The sequence below is a fragment of the Engraulis encrasicolus genome, chromosome 15 (genome assembly GCF_034702125.1).
Source record: "Engraulis encrasicolus isolate BLACKSEA-1 chromosome 15, IST_EnEncr_1.0, whole genome shotgun sequence".
NCBI lineage: Eukaryota > Metazoa > Chordata > Actinopteri > Clupeiformes > Engraulidae > Engraulis > Engraulis encrasicolus.
Window position 1 is genome coordinate 52,226,767 of NC_085871.1, and position 20,481 is coordinate 52,247,247.

General features: G+C 41.6%; 2 protein-coding genes across 4 annotated transcripts in view; both read left to right on the forward strand.

Annotated features, from left to right (window-relative positions):
- The window catches only part of LOC134464179 (zinc finger protein 664-like), a 268,197-nt gene that overhangs the window by 211,632 nt on the left and 36,084 nt on the right, over positions 1 to 20,481 (forward strand). For 2 of the 3 annotated variants that reach the window (XM_063217641.1, XM_063217639.1), the window contains exon 2: positions 19,791 to 20,208. In XM_063217641.1, the coding sequence (XP_063073711.1) occupies positions 19,818 to 20,208 (391 nt within the window). In that variant the 5' untranslated portion in view covers positions 19,791 to 19,817. Of the gene's footprint in view, positions 1 to 11,535; positions 11,658 to 19,790; positions 20,209 to 20,481 lie in introns of those variants that run through there. The other variant, XM_063217640.1, reaches the window with a different exon arrangement.
- LOC134464348 (gastrula zinc finger protein XlCGF57.1-like) lies at positions 3,161 to 8,207 on the forward strand. Its single transcript, XM_063217811.1, has 3 exons — positions 3,161 to 3,497; positions 4,158 to 4,520; positions 6,641 to 8,207. The coding sequence occupies exons 1-3, from the start codon at positions 3,161 to 3,163 to the stop codon at positions 7,639 to 7,641; spliced, it is 1,701 nt and encodes a 566-aa protein (XP_063073881.1). The 3' UTR covers positions 7,642 to 8,207.

Consider the following 20,481-nt stretch of genomic DNA (forward strand, 5'->3'; position numbering starts at 1 on the left):
ACTATTCCAGGTACTCAAAAACTACACAGCTTCTGCCCATTGTCAATGGACACAGTGGAAGTTAGGCCATTTTGAGCATTCAGAGAAGGCAGAGTTGAAAGAGTGAGCTCAGTAAAGGAATGTGTTACATTTTCAAGCATCAAAGGGTATGTTGTAGCTGTATATGATGGCAACTGGTGGCTAGCATGTGCTGAGGAATGTATGCCGAGCACTGGAGAGGTGAAACTGAACTTCCTGCATCCTCATGGGCCATCTCCATCCTTCACTTTTCCCTTCAGACCAGATAGACTTGTCATGGATCATCAGGATGTGCTTCTGGTAGTGGAACCTGTAACTGCAACGGGACGTACTTATACATTATCTACAAAAGACACAGCTGCTGCTTCAAATGCACTGGTAGAGTACAAAATGAGAGTGTAGCCATTGATTATCTCTTTAAAGTACGGTAAAGGGAAGATGGCACAGGTACACAGAGAAGGAATGTTCAAACATTCACATATCATCATTTGGTGTGTATAAATGGACATCTGCCTTAGTTTCTGAAACCTGGGACCATGGACACTGACCATTTTTGTTTTGTTTTTGTTTTGTCATGTGATGCTACTATGGTATTACCATATTATTAGTAAGTGGTCTGTATGACGCCATATTTGTGAGTCAAATTCTCTCTGAAATGAATAACATGACATTGCCGGCTACGTTTGGACAAGGAACTGGCCATTTTAAAATATAGGTTTTTAAGATATTCAATTTTTAATTTTTCAATTTATCATAATTCACATTCTGAGAGTAGTTGTATTCCAAGGTGATTGTGTAATATGTAGAGCCAGAAAAGAGCTTTCAAACAACACCACAGGCATCTTTTTGTGACTAACACTGACTGATATATTCAAGGCTGAATGTATAGTGTCCTACCTTCACATGTGAACCTTTCCTAGTCTGTTTCTCCCTTAATATTAGTGTCAGATTCAAACCAATGCAGTTCTGGGGTGCTACCTTGCTACTGAAAAGGCACACCAAGTATGATTGAAATCCGGGTCGGTCGGGTCCCAAAGTGTCTGATTTCACGTGAAATGACCCAAAATAGCAATTTTTAGCTGCAAAAATGACTCTACTTGGACCATACTAGAAATATTTTGTTTATTACCTAGTAAACGTTCATGTAAATATCAAATTTGGCAATTGGCAGCCCAGTTTCAATGACCAGCATAGTTGCAGTACCTTTTTTGACCATTTTCTGCACAGTGTACCGTTAACGATGAGTTTATTTCCCCCCCCTTCTGCGGTGCGAAAACTTTTTTAAAAACATTAAGCTAAAATGGGGCATTCTGCGACTATCTGACGGACATTTTTATTTATTTTTTATTTATTTATTTGTTACAAGGATGGCCCCTTGAGATGTGCCATCTCATTTTCGAGGGGGTCCTACTGACAGTACAGTACAAAAACAAAAAACAAAACAAAACAGTAGACATAGACACACACACTCACTCATTCACTCACTGGCGTTGCTCTCCAAACTACCCCACCACCCAACATGCTACAATAGTATGGTTTACAAGATGCCATTAGTTGTTAAAGAAATCATATGAATGAAAAGAAAAATGAAAAAGAATGAGAAGGAAGAGGGCAAAACAAGACAACAGAAAACCCAAAAAACACAAAAACAAAACAGACCGTAGCCAGAAACAAACAAACAAAAACCCGACCCAGCAACTAAGGCCTTTCAGAAACAAGAGCAGGATGTTTCAAAGTAAGTGATTAAAGATGATCTAAAAATATAAAGGGAAGTGATGGACCTAAATGAAGAGGGAAGGCTATTCCAAACTGATGGAGCTTTGAATTTAAATGCTCGGCGACCGATTTCCTTTCTAATTCTGGGTGTCACTAAGAACAGATGGTCAATGTTACGTAGGCTATAGTCAGAGCTTAGGGGGGTTAGTAGCTCTTTCAGGTAAGGAGGGGACTGTGTGTGTATACATTTAAAAATGAGAATTGACCAGTGGAGCTTTCTTCTATTCTTGGGTGCAGGCCAGTTCAAGGCTTCATACATTGTACAGCAATGGCGTCTCCCCCATTGAGGAAAGGGAGGAACATCCTCCCCAAAAAATATGTCAACGTATAACGTATTTATTATATAATTGTTAGTATTTCATAGGTATTTAATAGGTTGTTTGCGGTAAAAATCTATTTTAGCACTTCTAAATCGCTAAACGGTCCGCCGAGGACCGTCCTCCCTAACCTCCTCATTGACTCCCATTATAAATGCTCAAAACCTGGCCGTAGCGGGGGCTTCTCATTTTAACATTGAAGTGAATGGAGGAGAGGGAGGACGGTCCTCCCTTTGGGCGGGTCAGCTCGAAATGCTAGCCTGTCATCAAGCGGCCAATCAGCAATGCTGCATTCGTCGATGTTCCCAATCAGAATTAAGAGGGTGGGCTGATCGGGAGACAAAACGTCAGTGTCATGCACCTTTCATTCATTCTCTGAACGGACATCGACTTGTTTAATAAGGATAGTGCTTTTGATTATTGTTGAAATCAATAAACGAAACAATGGAAGTAATTGACGTTGTTTTCAGGATGTTGAAAACACCATTTCATACACTGGCGTACAACGAGAAGGTGAAAATCAAAAAAGAGGGTAGACCAGTTCAAAAACTTGAGATTCAAAAACCCAATGGTAAGCTAACCGTGTTTAACACCAACACCTCGTGGTATATACCCGTGGCTTACTGGTAGTGTGGTGACTAAGCGATTGTATTGCTGGCCTTGCTTGTTCCCAAACATGGAGTGTGGAAGGGTTTAATGATGTGAAAAATTTAGACAGGGCCACCAAGCGTCATGATCAAACCAAAGAACACATCGGTGCTGCTATTCGCCTGAAATTGCTAGGTAGCGTGCCGGTTGACCAGCTAGTGGACGAGGGTGTCCGGCTGCAAACTGCACAGCACAATGTGAAAGTCAGGAGAAACAGAGACACACTACGGCGTCTCATTGATGCTACGGCGTATTTGGGCATGCAGGAGCTGGCATTTAGAGGGCAGGATGAAGGGCCAAATTCGGACAACAAGGGGAACTACAGGGAGCTGGCTGGGTTGATAGCCTGATATGACAACTTGCTGGCAGAGCAGCAGCAGTCTTCTGATGGTTTTACTGGCATGTCACCTACCATCCAGAACGACTTGATATGCGCAATAGGCAAGTCCATCAACAACGAAATTACTAAAGAGTTGAACACGGCCCCGTTCTTCTCCTGGCAGATTGATGAAATAACAGACATCAGCTGTCATTCCCAACTTTCTATTATGGCGAGATTTGTGGACACCCAAGGCGTAATTCAGGAACGCTTTCTGGGGTTTTTCGACGTGTCTAGTGGGCGAGATGCGCGGTCATTGTTTGAGTTTGTGCAGTCCGAAATGACGCCTTACAAATTCGCTGAAAAACTGGTTGCACAAACCTACGATGGTGCTGCGGTGATGGCCTCAGCCCTCAATGGTCTGCAAGCAAAAGTGAGAGAGGTAGCCCCTGCGGCTACCTTTGTTCACTGTTACGCTCACCGCCTGAATCTGGTCCTCAGTCAGGGTGTCAAGTCTATCCCCAAAGCGCGAGTGTTTTTTGCACATCTGGGTGGGTTTCACATCTTTTTTTTCGAAATCAAGTAAGAGGGTGGCACTGCTTGAGGAATTAGATTGCGCTCGGATGCCAAAGACCGCTCCGACGCGCTGGAATTTCTCATCCAGGGTAGTCAATACCGTCGCACAAAACCATGAAAAACTTCTGAATACATTCACTCGCGTCCTTGAACATCCTTCGATAGATGATGAAACAACTCGGTTGGCGGATGGACTCAAGGGGAAATTAGAAGACTTTGAGTTCATGTTTTTACTTTTTACGTTTGAACAGCTGTTCGCGCGCAGACCGACATTCTGTTTAATATACTGCAGCAAAAAGCAATGGATGTTGCCTTCTGCAAACGGGCGCATAGAGCACTAAATGCAGTTGCTTGCTGAGTTGAGGTCAGACAGGGCTTTCGAAGAAACCTACAGCAAAGCTGCCAGTGTGACAGAAGACCCTGAATTTGGCCACAGGAGAAGGAGAAGGCAGGGTGAGCAGAGTCATACCGAGTTTTATTTTACAGATCTCTGTACGAAGCAGTGCACGACAGCATCAGAGCGCAGCTCACCCAGCGCTTCCAGCAGCTCGATCGTCTGCATTTCATGGAGCTCTTAGACTTTGAAAAATTCGACTCATTTAAGGCAGCATTCCCCACCAAGGCATTAGCAAACCTTTTCGAGACATACGGCCATTTCTTTGATGAGCCTAAATTAAAAGCACAGGTGCAGCACTACTACAGTGACGATGAGCTCCACTCCTCCAAAAAACTGTGCGAAGCCATAAGCTTCATGAAGTCCAACGGGCTAGATGAGGCGATGGCTGAGGTGTACAGTCTAATGTCTCTGATCGCAACTATTGGTGCCACCTCAACAGGAGTCGAGAGGAGCTTCTCTTGCCTGAAACGTATTAAAAGTTTCACAAGAAACTCAATGGGGCAGGAGAGACTGAGGAGTTTGGCAACCATTTCTATTGAAAGGAAGATGCTGAAATGTCTCCAACAAGACCCCCAGTGTTATGAGCATGTCATTGATACATTTGCCACTCAGACATCCAGGAGACTTGATTACTTTTTCAAATAAATTCACAATGTTTAGGCCTTTTAAAATACATTAAATTCCACACAACCTATTCAAATGTAAGAATATCATCTTCAAAATCATATATGCCTCATTTACTTCAGTGCAAAAACAACTGCTATGCCCAGGACTACTTCAATTTATTACAAACAATGCAACCCCTTAAACAGTGCCTCAGCACCAAGCACCGAAATACCAATATAACCTCCAGATCTCTCTCTCTCTCTCACCACCGCCCACTTCTTCACCGCCCACCTCTTCACCACCTGTCCTCCCAACTTTTTATAACCAAAAGACGCCACTGTTGTGCAGTGATGTGTCCTATACGGACATCTAAGTACAAATCTACAAAGACTGTTGTACAGTACATTGAGAGGATGAAGATGAGTTTCAGGAGTATTACCATATACAACATCTGCATAGTCAAGAATTGGGAAAATTAACTGAGTTACAATTCTTTTACGGACCTCCTGTGAAAAGCAGTCTACTGAACGATAAAGAGATTTTAAACAACCAGTTATTTTCTTGGAAATTGTGTTAATATGATGTCTAAAGGAGAGCTGAGAGTCCAGCCAGACACCCAGGTATTTAAACTCCTCCACTCTATCTAGTAGTGTTCCATCAAGAAGAGTAACTGACCAGTTAGTAGATGGCAGAGAGCTGGTTCGAGTACAAAACAGCATGCTATATGATTTTTCCTTATTCAGGAGAAGCTTATTTGAGAGAAACCACTGTTGCACTTTGTTGAAGTCAGATTGGAGAGTATGTTGAATATGAGAAATATTAGCAGAGGAATAGTACAATACAGTATCGTCAGCATATAAGTGAATTTGACTATCAGAGCACATTTGTGGCAAATCATTGATGAAAATAGAAAACAACAGAGGGCCCAACGATGAACCTTGAGGAACGCCCTTATCAATTAATTTAAATTTAGATTCCCTACCCTGAAAGAAGACGCTTTGAGTTCTGTTATGAAGAAATGAATTGAAAAATAGTAAAGCTGTACGGGACAGGCCAATAGCATGTAACTTATCTAATAAAAGGTAATGGTCAACTAAGTCAAATGCCTTAGAGAGGTCAATAAATATAGCACCTGAGGGCATGTTGCTGTCTGCAGCTGACATTACATCATTGGTAAATTTTAAGAGAGCAGTTGTGGTTTTAACTTTTGTGGTCACCCTAAAAGTAAAAAGATGGTGCACTTGAACATGACAAAAGAAATAGGAGCATATCCATCCTATGAAACACACAAATTAAGCATAGAAATTAGACACAAGGCTACTTGAAATGGGATCACCACCAGAATTGAATCACTTGTTCCTTTGGTCATTATCAACAACTCCACAAAGTTTCGTCCAAATCCGTTGATTAAGTTTTTGAGTTATGCTGCTGACAAACAGACAGACAGACAGAGAAACAGACAAACCAACGTGACCGAAAACATGACCTCCTTGGCAGAGGGAATTAAGCCATTAGACATAGGCTACTTGAAATGTATTGTGGTTTCATATTGGGCAAAAGGAATAGATTCATCATTGGCCTAATGTACCAGGGGACTTAAAAAAGCAAATATATGAGCATGACAAATACATGAGCATGGCCCTAATACTGGGGGTCCCGTTTGTTAAATCATAATTCAAATCATAATTATAGTCATAATTGTAATTACACCTTGATACCAGTTATAGGGTAAAATAAATAAATAATAATAATAATAATAATAATAATAATAATAATAATAATAATGGATGGAGATGTAGGGAAAGGTCAGGGGGATTTGACCCGGCAACCCCTAGATTGAAAGACCAACTCTCTAACCACTAGGCCACGGCTCAGTAAAAGAACAGAAAGTGGGAGGGGTAAATCTTTACACTATTGTGACTGTCTTGTTGTTGATATCATATTAATATTCATGTCCATTAATGTCCATTCTACTCCTCACAGGGCATCAGTTACACTGCGGTTCCAGTGGAGAGGAGTTTCGTGGAAAAACACATTCTGCTGCCCTGACTACAGAGAGGCCGTACGTCTGCAGTCAGTGTGACAAGAGCTTTAAGAGAAAAGATGAGCTCCAAATCCACCAGCGTGTTCACACAGGGGAGAAACCATTTTCATGCACCGACTGTGGAAAGAGTTTCTCACAGTTTGCTAACCTCTGCACACATCGTCGCATTCACACTGGAGAGAAGCCGCACGCTTGCAGTCAGTGTGACCAGAGCTTTAAGAGAAAAGACAGGCTCCAAATCCACCAGCGTGTTCACACAGGGGAGAAACCATTTTTCTGCACAGAGTGTGGAAAGAGTTTCCTGCGGTCTTCTTCCCTCTATGCACATCGTCGCATTCACACTGGAGAGAAACTGAATGCTTGCAGTCAGTGTGACCAGAGCTTTACGACAAAACAAAGCCTCCAAATCCACCAGCGCATTCACACAGGGGAGAAACCATTTTCATGCACCGAATGTGGAAAGAGTTTCTCAGAATCTTCTAACCTCCACAAACATCGTCACACTCACACTGGAGAGAGGCCTTATGCTTGCAGTCATTGTCACAAGAGCTTTAAGACAAAATCAAACCTTCAAATCCACCAGCGTATTCACACTGGGGAGAAACCATTTTCATGCACCGACTGTGGAAAGAGTTTCTCACAGTCTTTTAACCTCCACTCACATCGCCGCATTCACACTGGAGAGAGGCCATACACTTGCAGTCAGTGTGCCAAGAGCTTTCAGACAAAAACAAAGCTCCAAATCCACCAGCGTGTTCACACTGGGGAGAAACCATTTTCATGCACCGACTGTGGAAAGAGCTTCTCACTGTTTGCTAACCTCAAGAGACATCGTCGCATTCACACTGGAGAGAGGCCGTATGCTTGCAGTCAGTGTGACAAGAGTTTCTCATGGTCTTCTCTCCTTAGGAAACACTTGTTGTCACACTTGAGAGAGTAAATCATTGCACCAATCAAGACTGTTCGCTGTTAGCCCCAACATCAAACCCTGGTTAACCAGAGATGTCAAGCAACTCCTCAATAAGAAAAAGACGCTTTTAAGGAGGGCAACTTGACAGAGCTGAGGAGTGTACAGTGAGAACTCAAAAGCAGACTGAAGGAGGCCAAGGTGGCATACAGGAAGAAAGTTGAAACAACTAGAAGCACTCCGAGAGTGCAGACCTCCGCCAAGGAACTGCTTGATAGAACATTTGACTATCTTACACCCTGTCTCTTTGCCTTCTTTTTGTGGAGTTAGAATCTGGAATGTTCCTGCTGACAGACAAACAGACAGACAAACAAACAAACAGACAGAGAGACAGACAGACAAACCAACTCGACCGGAAACATTACATAAAAAAACCCGTTGGACAGTGCTAAAGAGGCAGGGGGGTGTTATTGAATCGAATCGTGAATGGAGTTTTTTTGTGAAAAAAAATCTAAATTTTATTTTTAGGGTGAATTGCCCAGCCCTACGTTATACATTAATGTTGTATGTGGACCAACTGTAATACACATTTGAAATGATCTGGCGGGCCGAATGAAATGACTCTGTGGGCCAAATTTGAGGTGGGCTGGTGGTGAAGGTTACTGTCAATTATTCCAAGAGTGTGTATGTACTGTGTGTGGGGGGGGCATATTCAAACGTAGCAGCAATACAGATATACACAGTAATGGAACAGAGCTATGCACAGCCAACTGCAACAGTAATGGAACAGAGCTATGCACAGCCAACTACAACAGTAATGGAACAGAGCTATGCACAGCCAACTACAAGAGTAATGGGAAGTAGTGGTGGAACTGCACAGCCCAGTACTGTGGCATTTAGGCCTAGGTAGTGGCAGACAAACAAATGTATTTTAAACAATAAACAAAAGTATTTGAAAGAACAAAGGTATGTTTTAACTAGAGATGCAGCGGATCCTGATTTTTAGGATCCTGCCGGATACCGGATCCACTGCTTAAGATCCTGGCTGATCCAGAATCGGATACCGGATCCTACGAAAGGGTTGAAACACATAGGCTACTCGCATGTGGGCCCTTTTTATTACGTTGGCTCAAACTATTTTTTGGACTCATTGGCTTACTGACAAAGTGCCTGCAACGGCCGCTTCCAAAGGACTTTCACTCCATTGGGGTTGTGAAAGACTGACTGAAAAGCCTAGGCTATGTAAAAACTAGAGATGCACCAGATCCTGATTTTTAGGATCCTACCGTATACCGGATCAACTGCTTAGAGCCTGCCGGACCCTGTGAAAAACCCTATTATCCTGCCAGTTCCGGAACTGGATCTTGGATCCGGTGCATCTCTAGTTTTAACAACAAATATATTTTAAAGAATAAATGAAGACATTGAACAATAAATGTACTTACAAGAACAAACAACAGTATTTTAAGCAACATTGGTGTTTTTTTCACGTTCTCCTCTTTCTGTATTGTCTCTGGTGGTAGAGGTTTATATTGCTATTGACCTTAAAAAAGAGCGTTTTGTAGGCTATGCGTTAATGTATGGGCATCATAACAGCATTAGAATAACAATATAACAGCACAGCAGGATACAGTCATGGTAGGCTACAGTTCATGTCATAAAGAGGTTTATATTGTGATTGTTTTCCAAGCCTGAGCCTTTTCTATGCTATGCCTTATTGCATTAGAAGCATCATAACAGCATGCACAGCAGGATACAGACATGATGTCAGGCATCACAGGGTTTTATTGTTGTGATTTCTTTTGTTGAATAAACGACCAAGACAAGAAATACGGTGAACAATTCTTTCTTTACTTAATTGTCAAATCCCTGTGTCAAATCCCAATATGCGACCTTGCATCCTCCACTTGTGCTTGTAGCCTCGTACCACGAAGTAATATGTCACAATGACGTCACTGACAACAGCATTATATTTCAACTTCTCGCAAAAACTCAATTGTTAAGTCATTTTCTCATTTGCAAACTAGATGGTGATAGAAGAATAGTCCCCCAAAAATAGTTTTGGCTAGGCTGACAGCGGGGAAACTTTATTGTTTTCTCCACGGACGAGGGGCCAGCAGGCGGGACGAGGCCACAAGCACAAGTCCAGGACGCAAGGTTGCATATTGGAATCCTCTCCCTATTACAGGATTCTACTCCTTCTGTCTTCTTCCTCTATTCGCCCTCCGCCTCCCACCTTTCTAACTTACCCCAGAGAGTGTTTATGGGTAGTACGAGAGAGCAATCTCGCTACTTTTTCCGGGTGGTACTGTCCACTAAGTGGCGCCATCCAGACAGCGCAGAGGAGCGCCAAGTAGCGCAGAGGCTGTTGAAATGAATGTGGTCCCATGGAGCTCAACCACGATGCTGCCATTGCTTTGGGAGAGAATTGGTATCATAGTTTCATTTTATTTTTCCAAAAGGCAGGATAGATTATCCTTTCAAACAGCAGTTAGTTTGAATGTTTAAACTTGCTGGATCTTTGTAAAATACGTCTTTATTGTCAATATGACGTCACGAGTGGCTTCACACACTGCGTTTGGATTGGTCGGCCGGCTGCATTGCTGTGATCACGACGGCCGTAAAGCAATTTTGTTAGCAAGATGCTAGCGGAGCCTGATTCATAAATGCCAAAGCTGTAGGAAATCAGAAGGACATAACTCCCATGTTATTGTACATTTCATTGAAATCCACATTGGTTTCACAGAACTTACAGTAATATTGTCAAGTTTCAGCAGACAGCGAGCACAATTGTCAGTTATTAGCGCCAGCCTTATGACCTCTGCTGTCTCGACAGCGCTCCCTAGGTGAACTGCAGGCACGGGTTTGAGGGCGAGATTCAACACTGTATGTAAACCCACTGTGCTTATGTGACGGAGGTCATCTTGCACCTGTTCACCCCCCTCGGGGATCGAACGTGCGACCTCGTCAACTACAACGGTTCGGCAATGGGAGACACAGTACGATACCGCTGGGCCAAGAGACTAGTCTCTCGGCCCAACGGCACGAGACTGTATGAAGCTATCGGAGGGAGGTTTACCAACGTTCTACGCCAACTCTGTGCTAGTTAGCCTCCGTTACACTCTCCCCCTTAAACCTCACTCCCATCCCGGGTCATACGGCACCACTGTGACGGAGGTCATCTTGCACCTGTTCACCCCCCTCGGGGATCGAACGTGCGACCTCGTAAACTACAACGGTTCGGCAATGGGAGACACAGTACGATACCGCTGGGCCAAGAGACTAGTCTCTCGGCCCAACGGCACGAGACTGTATGAAGCTATCGGAGGGAGGTTTACCAACGTTCTACGCCAACTCTGTGCTAGTTAGCCTCCGTTACACTTACCCCCAAACAGTAAGTAGGGCTCCCCCTTGTGGTGTGAATTAATAATGAAGATGGCACAGTGAATCATGAACATTACAATTGCTTTAAAATAAGCCTGCACCTTTTCTACTTTATAGCTGCATCATACCAGCATGGAGTATGGTGCTTCAACTTCAATTGCTGAACATCATAACATGCAGCCTAATTTGTGTTGCGGTGGATGTCTACTGTATATATTGCCATTGCTTTACAATAAGCAGATGACTTTTACGGTACTGAACATGATGGGAGTGGCTCTTTTTAACCATACTTCTTCTTCTTCTTCTTCTTCTTCTTCTTCTTCTTCTTCTTCTTCTTCTTCTTCTTCTTCTTCTTCTTCTTCTTCTTCTTCTTATTATTATTATTATTATTATTATTATTATTATCATATGGTAGGCCTAGTAGTAATATGTTTTACTTTGAAGTAGAGGTTTATTTTGACATTGAAGTTGACCAACAGTTGGTCTCTCGTCGTCACTTCCTTCCTCTCGTTCAAGGAAGTGAAAACAAACACAGCACAGACCGACAAACACGTGTAGGCCTACTACCACCGTGGTTTCTGTTACAGAAAGCGTATTCGAAGGAACATCGTTTTCTTTTACACCCATATTTGTTCGACTGCTTTGGAGACACCGAAAAGGTGCAGGTAAGTTCGTTATTTCATTCAAGGTTTGTTGTAGGTGTGCTTGTGTAGCCCACTGCTACGGCAGCTTTACTTTCTCTGGTGTACAGAAACATTGGAATGCCGTTCATCTTCTCTTCAGCGAAATATTTGGCCATCAGAAAGTGAGACGGTAATGTCGTTGGTAGGCTAAATATGTGTACGAGGAGAGGCCGAAGTAAGGTCAGGTCTACAGTCTAAACATGGAAAGCAATACTGCTTTATTAAAGTAGAATCTCTACTGAAACCAGGTACTCCTGGAACTCCTTTATCTTTGATTGTGGCTTGTTTTAATTTTGTTGTGGTATTGTTACGAAGTGTCTGCATTGCGATGTCGGAAGATGTATGTCCATCCAGTGTTGCATTCAGTTTTCAACAAGAGCTTGTGCTGGTGCTGGTAGTGAATCTGACCGCTACATTCTATAGAAGGGGTCATACATGTCATCTGCGGAAGTCGCTGCTATTATGGACTTTACGGTGTTGCCCATAAGCTTCAGTCTTTCCGAGCGCAACTAGGCTCGTGAAGTCTTTTTTGTTCTTTCCGTGGAGACGATGCAGAAAGACTTTCGTTACATCCTAAGTAAACACGTGGAAGGGCTCACACAAGAATCTGCTTTTTCTCTGCTGTTTGGAAGAAAGTTGAATTACCTTGGGATTTCTCATAGGCACAGTTTGGCACGTCTCCAGTCTCATATGTTGACTATCATCATCCACATTTCATGTTTACAAGGTGCGCAGTGAAGTGCACAGAACAGAAGTATGTGTTGTGTAAAATGAAGAATATTATCATTTTGCACTGTAATTCTGAAAATAAGAAACTGCAAAGTTCTGTTCTTACACATTAGTATGATCATTGATACACTTACGCTGTAAGAACTAGTGAAAATGTAAAATGCTTAAAAGTTGAGACAATAGATATGCACCATAAACACAGTATGTGTCATGTGATGCTTCTCAATGAAGCAGAAGAAATAATGAAGGCATTTATTTCCTCAGTAATATCACACTAAGAAGTAATGGGTAAACAATGACACAAACTGTTAGCTCAGGACCAACACATTTCATTCTGTGCAGTACAATATGCGACCTTGCATCCTCCATTTGTGCTTGTGGCCTCGCCCTGCCTCCTGGCCCCTCCTCCGTTGAGAAAACAACAAAGATTCTCAGCTGTTTTTCATTCACCATCCCAATTGCAAATGAGAAAATGACTTTACAATTGAGCTTTTGCGAGATATTGAAATATAATGCTGTTGTCAGTGATGTCATCATGATGTGTTACTTCCTGGTATTAGGCCACAAGCACAAGTGGAGGAAGCAAGGTTGCACAAATATATTTGTGTGCTCAGGGTGGGACAATACATCGTTGATTCCTGTTGTGTTGTGTCAAATTAACAGTGTAACACAATTTGTCATTCAAGCCACATTCCTGGGGTGCATTTCTCAAAAGAGAAGTTGTTAGCCTGTTAGCAACTTCGGTAGTTGCCAATGGGAAAATGCATCGAAAACAACGGCAGAGAGTGTTTATGGGTAGTACGAGAGAGCAATCTCGCTACTTTTTCCGGGTGGTACTGTCCACTAAGTGGCGCCATCCAGACAGCGCAGAGGAGCGCCAAGGAGCGCAGAGGCTGTTGAAATGAATGTGGTCCCATGGAGCTCAACCACGATGCTGCCATTGCTTTGGGAGAGAATTGGTATCATCGTTTCATTTTATTTTTCCAAAAGGCAGGATAGATTATCCATTCAAACAGCAGTTAGTTTGAATGTTTAAACTTGCTAGATCTTTGTAAAATACGTCTTTATTGTCAATATGACGTCACGAGTGGCTTCACACACTGCGTTTGGATTGGTCGGCCGGCTGCATTGCTGTGATCACCACGGCCGTAAAGCAATTTTGTTAGCAAGATGCTAGCGGAGCCTGAGTCATAAATGCCAAAGCTGTAGGAAATCAGAAGGACATAACTCCCATGTTATTGTACATTTCATTGAAATCCACATTGGTTTCACTGAACTTACAGTAATATTGTCAAGTTTCAGCAGACAGCGAGCACAATTGTCAGTTATTAGCGCCAGCCTTATGACCTCTGCTGTCTCGACAGCGCTCCCTAGGTGAACTGCAGGCACGGGTTTGAGGGCGAGATTCAACACTGTATGTAAACCCACTGTGACAACGGGCTTTAGTCAAGACCACCTTTGTAGAGTCCAAGACAAGTCCAAGACCAGAATAGTCAAGTCCGAGACGAGTCCGAGTCAAGAGTTTCGAGTCCGAGACAAGACCGAGTCCAACAACATTCGAGTCCAAGTCAAGTCCGAGTCACATGTCGGTCAGTGTTAAACGATGAAAAGGATGACTGTCAATTATGAGAATGTTTGAAGGTAACCTACAGTTGAGGACGATATTATTAGCCCCCCTTCTGAAATTAGACATATCTCTTCATTGATCATTGAGAATGATCATTATTAATAAATGAATGTTATTCTGGAAACGAATACACCATGGAGATAGTATCCAATAAGTTAAATTTGGACTTTTCCATTTTCACAATGAGTTTAAACAAAAAAGTGTAAAAATGGCAAGGACAAAATTATTAGCCCCCTTATCATTAATAGTCAATACAGTGCCATTTATGAACAAAAAATGACACCAGGCACTTTGATTAGTTGTTAACACATTGAGTACCGACGACGTAATAATGCGTTTTTCACGCCCATGCGTTGTATACCAAAACGTAAAGATGCGTTTTTGCATTTAAATATCATATTTTGAATCTACACCCTTCAATGGACAATATATGTGATTTTGGTAGCTCTGTGATGGACATAAATGACAACATTTGCAGTCCAAAGTTGTTTGATTGTTATGATGTTTGAGTGTTATGATTTGGATATTTTAATTTAACTTACCAAGATGTCTGGATGCCAACCCATGTCGCCTATCGCGCTGCCTGCATTGATTTCCCTAGTAAGGTCACTGTAGCATGTGTTGTCTCTGACTTCACGCAATAAACACCATTGTATAGTGCCTGGAGTATCTTGAACTTTCTGGACTTGCTAGACTTTTACCAGATCCTTGGATCCAAATGGCACCCGATATGTGATTGCAGTAATGCGCTCCGATTTGGACGTTTGATCGCCAAAAAGATAAGTTTCTGTGTCTTCCTGTATGTGAGAAGCCAGAAGCTAGCATGGCTACATATCATGATTCCCTGATTGTCGCTCCCAACGCAGGACGCTCCCCTGTCGGCTCGCTCCCACTAGCCAGACTATCGATCCGGGTGGGACTACACGTCCGGGAGTGATAGAAACACCTGGGACTACACGTCCGGGAGCGATCTCAGTTGGGAGTGTCCATCTGCCACCGCATATGATTCGGATCGGATGGGCTAGGCTACATCTAAGCATCATATCATTTGGATTTGTTGTCAATGTTGGGCTATTATTTCGGGAGTCATCGGGAGCTATTTAAGCAAATGTCTCACCCTCTGCATGTGTGCAAAGAGTTTGTGATCAGTCCACGTGAAAAACGGGGATTTCAAAGGGCATCGATTGCTGGTGTCGTAGTGTGACAGAGCAGGAGGTGTGCTGCCGTATTCGTGAATCGTGCTATGTTGTTGTTTCCCTAGTAGCCTACGATCGGTAGCGTGTATTGTGTCTGACTTCACGCAATAGGTAAACACAGAGACCATTGTATATCGTGCCAGGAGTATCTTGAACTTTCTGGGCTTGCTACCTAGACCTTTACCAGCTCCTTGGATCAAAATGGCACCCGAATTGTAATTGGAGTAATGCGCTCCGATTTAGAAGTTTGATCGCCAACCAGATAAGTTTATTTGATTATTCACTCCTATGTTGAACTGTCTTCCTGTATGTGAAAAGCCAGAAGCTAGCATAGATGGCTACATATGGATCGGATGGGCTACATCTAAGCATCATATCATTGGGATTTGTTGTCAATGTTGGGCTATTATTTCGGGAGTCATCGGGAACTATTTTAGCAAATGTCCGACCTTCTGCATGTGTGCAAAGAGCTTGTGTTCAGTCTGTGTGAAAAACGTGGATTTCGAAGGGCATTGATTGCCGGTGTCGTAGTGGTTTAGAGCAGGAGGTGTGTCTTGACGTGCAGGAAGATGTGTGTCAGAGCTAACCTTGCACCAAATTGTGATTAAAACCAACTCATCCCCTTTCAAACTCGTCACATTCTGAAGAAGCGCACCCTTCACAAAAACCTCAATATCTCCGATTGTAGCTGAATTCCATGGATACCCACTTCGGTTTAGCGTGGGTTTACTCGGCAATAAAAGCTCGTAGAGACACACAGTTTTCACCTACTAAGAGGGCAGCGTCTCCACTTTCAAACGAGTCATAACATATTTCAGTGGCCCTATCACATAATAAGCTGTGAGTCTACAAAAAAACGTAAAAAAGGGCTTAGAACGCTGGTATTCTACGACATAATTCCGTGAGCACCGCCGGTATTCAATGTGTTAACTATGTTGGCACATGTCCTACCAGGGATTTTGGCCCATTTTTTTCATTGCAAATAGTTAAGCTGGTCCAAATTGCATGGATGTTGAGGATGGAATTCATTTTCAGCACTCTTCAAATGGGTCAAAGACGAGACGTGCACTTTTTTTGTTCCGCACTCATTTAACTATCAAAATAGTAAATTAATGAATTTTGAATGTTATGCTGATAAACAGCATAGTCTGGTGTCTCATTTCAGTAACATTTAAAGAAAAATAATTGTGAATGTATGTGTTAAATAATCTCATAAAGTGCAAAAACGTCATTCAGTGTAATGGTCCGAACTTAAAAATCATCAATACATCCTTGAATAATTATGCAAAATGACAAACAAAATTCTTTTTCCACTCTCTGGGCATAATTCTAGAAGTCTTCTTGTTATTGTATCAAAAGCACGTTTCATTACCATTTTGTTTTGATATTCAAATCATCTGGGGACTTTTGTCCGGATTTTCAATTCCTTAGATATCATTCAGTGTAATAAGATCAACATGGTGCTTTTAAATCATAATAAAAAGTGATAGTCACACACAATATGTGACATCATCAAAAGGAACCCTAGGGACCCCTTAAGTGATGATGCAAAGGGAGAATCTTGTTCTTCAATAGTCAAAAATTCAGTATTTTTATCTTGTGGTAACAGCGTCCACAAAAACAGATGTCATTCAGTGAAATGTCAAAAAACACTTTTATACTCAGATATTCATCCAAACAAGCATATTTTCTAAATAGACATAGTAAACATTGTGGGTCAAAGTCATCGTCTCATGTAGGTGACTGACTGTGTGCTTGTAAAAAGGTAAAAATAAGGTGAAAAGTATTTGGTCGTCCTTCAGTGTAAGAGATGTCATTCAGTGACATGCAGTGTAAGGGCCATTTCATTCAGTGTAATCGGTTCATGGTTGTAAGCTTATATTAAGAATCAAAACGGCAATATAAGTTGCAATATTACTCTAAGATACAATAATATGATGATACTACTTGAAATTATGACTTTTATTGTTATTTCCATTATAACCTTGTTATTGCCATGTAGCATCCATATTACTGAGTAGATTCTGGGATTTTGGAAGTTGTACATGAATTATCAGAACACCCTAAGTCACAATCCCCGAAATATGCAGGTTAACAGACAAAAAAATATTTTTTATTGTTTTAGGCCTAAGTAGTAGCCTACCTCTAAGCTTGTGGTCTTGGAAGTTCTTCAAAACACATTTTAATGCCCCAATATTAAGTAAAATACCAATTATTTGACAACATCTATTTCTGTTGTCACTCATTCAGGACGTTGAGTACTGTAGTATGATGGTAACAATATGATAGCAATGAAAAGTAGCTGTTTATATAGGCTTTTTTGCCAAGGCATCATTCAGTGTAATAGTTGTGGTCATTCAGTGAAATGCACATTTTTATGTGAAAATAAAGTCAAATTCTTACGAAACTTATTTGTTTAGCACAACAAATGCAGGGGCATACAACAAATGAATAATTGTGCATTTTAAACTGATTTTCTCTTCAATGGAAAAACTTCTTAAAGCCAAATGGGTGAAATGCACTCGGTGAAAGACTACAAACACTGCAAAAACTATTTGCAAATGCCTTTTACTAGAAATTTTAGGTTTGATGAAGACCTTAAATATAGGCCTTTACTATGGTATGTAGCTTATTTCAGTTTTTTAACGTCATCTATATGTTTTTTGCATTATCAACAGTTTAACACTGTATTACACTGAATGACATTTTATGGGTGAAAATGGGGTAAAATGCATGTTCCTTACTATTTTCTGAACAGAAAATAATAAACTTAATCACTCTTCACTCCAATGTACCCAAAAAAGTTGAAGAACGGTGTCAGGGAACAGTTTTATTTTTTGGAGTCCTGAAAACCCTGTTTCGTCTTTGACCCAAATACTATCTAAAGGATTGAGGTCCGAACCACTCAATGACCATGGTTTTAGTATCCTTCAAGAACATTTGAACTATTTTGGATGCAAGTTTTGGGTTATTATCTTATTGAAAGATCCAGTGAAGATCTTAACTCCCTCTATGAGCATATTTTTGCAAGTTCACTTTCCACTTTCTATCATAATTTTCAGTTTTTATGGTGCCGTACACCCAAACAAGGTTTCCTGTGGCTGAGGCTGCCACAGAATGATGCATCCACCACCATGTTTAATTGTGGAAACCATCTTATAACGATTCAAGGCCTATCCCTTTCTTCACCGGACAGAAGCAGAATTCATGCATCAAAGCAGGTGCAATTGAATATCATCAGATGAAAGCAGAGACGTTCAAAACTCATTTTTGACTATCAAATGTTCACAGGCAACGCTCAATAACACTCTGATATGCACTGCCTTTAGTAAAGGGGTTCTTCTGTGATGATGGCCCCAAAGCCCAATATGATGACAAGCCCTAACAACTGTCTTTCTTGGGGGGGAAAAACCTCCAGGTGAGGCCAGGTCAATAACAATCATCTGGGCAGGTGTCCAATGCTTCTTTGATCTAATGAGGCTAAGCAGTTTCCACAGTTACACATAGTGGAAGGGCATCAAGTTTAGTCTGTTATTTAGCCTCAGACGCAGGGAGTCTGGGTCTGAATCGGGATTGCTTGGTCTTCCAACAACATTGTAACCCAAAGCATACATTTAGATTAGTTCAGAGGTTCTTCAAGGACACTAAAACCATGATATTGGAATCACCCGCTCATAGTCCAGTCCTCAATCCCACTGAGAGTCTGTGGTTAATGTCTATGCTCAGCATCCATGCGATTTGGACCAGCTAGAACTTTGCAGTGAAGAAATGGGCCAAAATCCCTAGTGGGGCACGAGCCAACCTAGGTAGCAACTCATCAGAGCCTGTTGTCAGTTTTGGTTCATAAATGGCGCCATATTGACTATTAATGATCAGGGGGCTAATAATTTTGTCCTTGTCATTTTTGCCATTTTTTGTTTAAACTCGTCGTAACAATAGAAAAATCCAAATTCAACTCATTGAACATTATCTCCATCAGTGTATTTGTTTCCGGAATAACAGAAACGGTGAATAATGGTAATTCTTACTGAGAAATCAAGAGAAATGTCTAATTTCAGGAGGGGGGCTAATAATATCGTCCTCAACTGTATATGCCATGGATGTGAAGACAAACTTTTTTATGTTGTTGGATTTCAAGCTTCACTCTATTTTGCTTAGAGCATTGGCTATCATAAATTCTAAAGACAGACCCGGTCGAGTCCAAAAGCTTAATTTGGCAAGACCAGTGTCCGAGTCCAAGACAAGTCCAAGTCCATAAAAAAAGCGAGTCCGGTCTCGAGTACTACAGCCCTGCAAAGTAGGTAATGTAGTAACCAACTTTGGTTTCGAGAAAAGCTCGAAGCCAATTAATTGGCTACATTTTACATTTCAAACACATTTAAAAATAAGAATAATTAATGTGCAACGTTAACACAAAATGTGTCAGATACAGAATTTTAACTGAGTAGTGCACATGTGTCACATTCCACACACTGAAAACCATTTTGTGCATTTTTCACAGGTGGGGTTGCAAATGTGAAAAACACAAGTTTTTCCAGTAATTTTCATGATGTTTCTCTCCAGTTTCAAGGTCTGTAGAACACTACTAAGATGCCCTCTGCAGAAGTCAACTCTCCACTCCAGCTGATGAGGAGCGTCAAAGAAGAGACAGAGGAGTTCAGCTTAGCTGACTCTCCATCCCAGCTAAACATAAAAGAAGAGGGAGAAGAATTCCCTGGTTCTCAAGAACAGCTGGAGATAAAAGAAGAGAGAGGAGAGTTCCCTGGTTCTCCAGAACAGCTGAACGTGAAAGAAGAAACAGAGCAGTTCCCTGGTTCTGCACCTCAGCTGAGGAGCGTAAAAGAGGACAGCGAGGAGACCCTGCGTTCTCTGTACAGTCTGAGGAGCGTATCTGTAGTGCTGGTGGACTGCTGTAGACCACAAGGACGGCAGGAGAACAATGAAGAGAACCACAGAGATGCCGAGGCAACCAAGAGATCTGGTAAGACACAATAAATTCAAATAAAGGCTCTAAATAACAATGTTCACATGTGCATTTTTTCATGTTTTCCAACTTTATAAAATAAAAATAAATAACAAAAACTCTTAAAAGGATTAAATGGTAGAGATCTGGTAAGACATGAAGAGATTATAGTCAGAGGTACTGCCTCTGTTATAGTATAGTAAGCTTAGTATTATATAGTACTTTACCTGAAGAAGGTTGGATGACCGAAACGTGTTAAAGTTTGTTGGTGGAATGGACAGTGTGCACTTG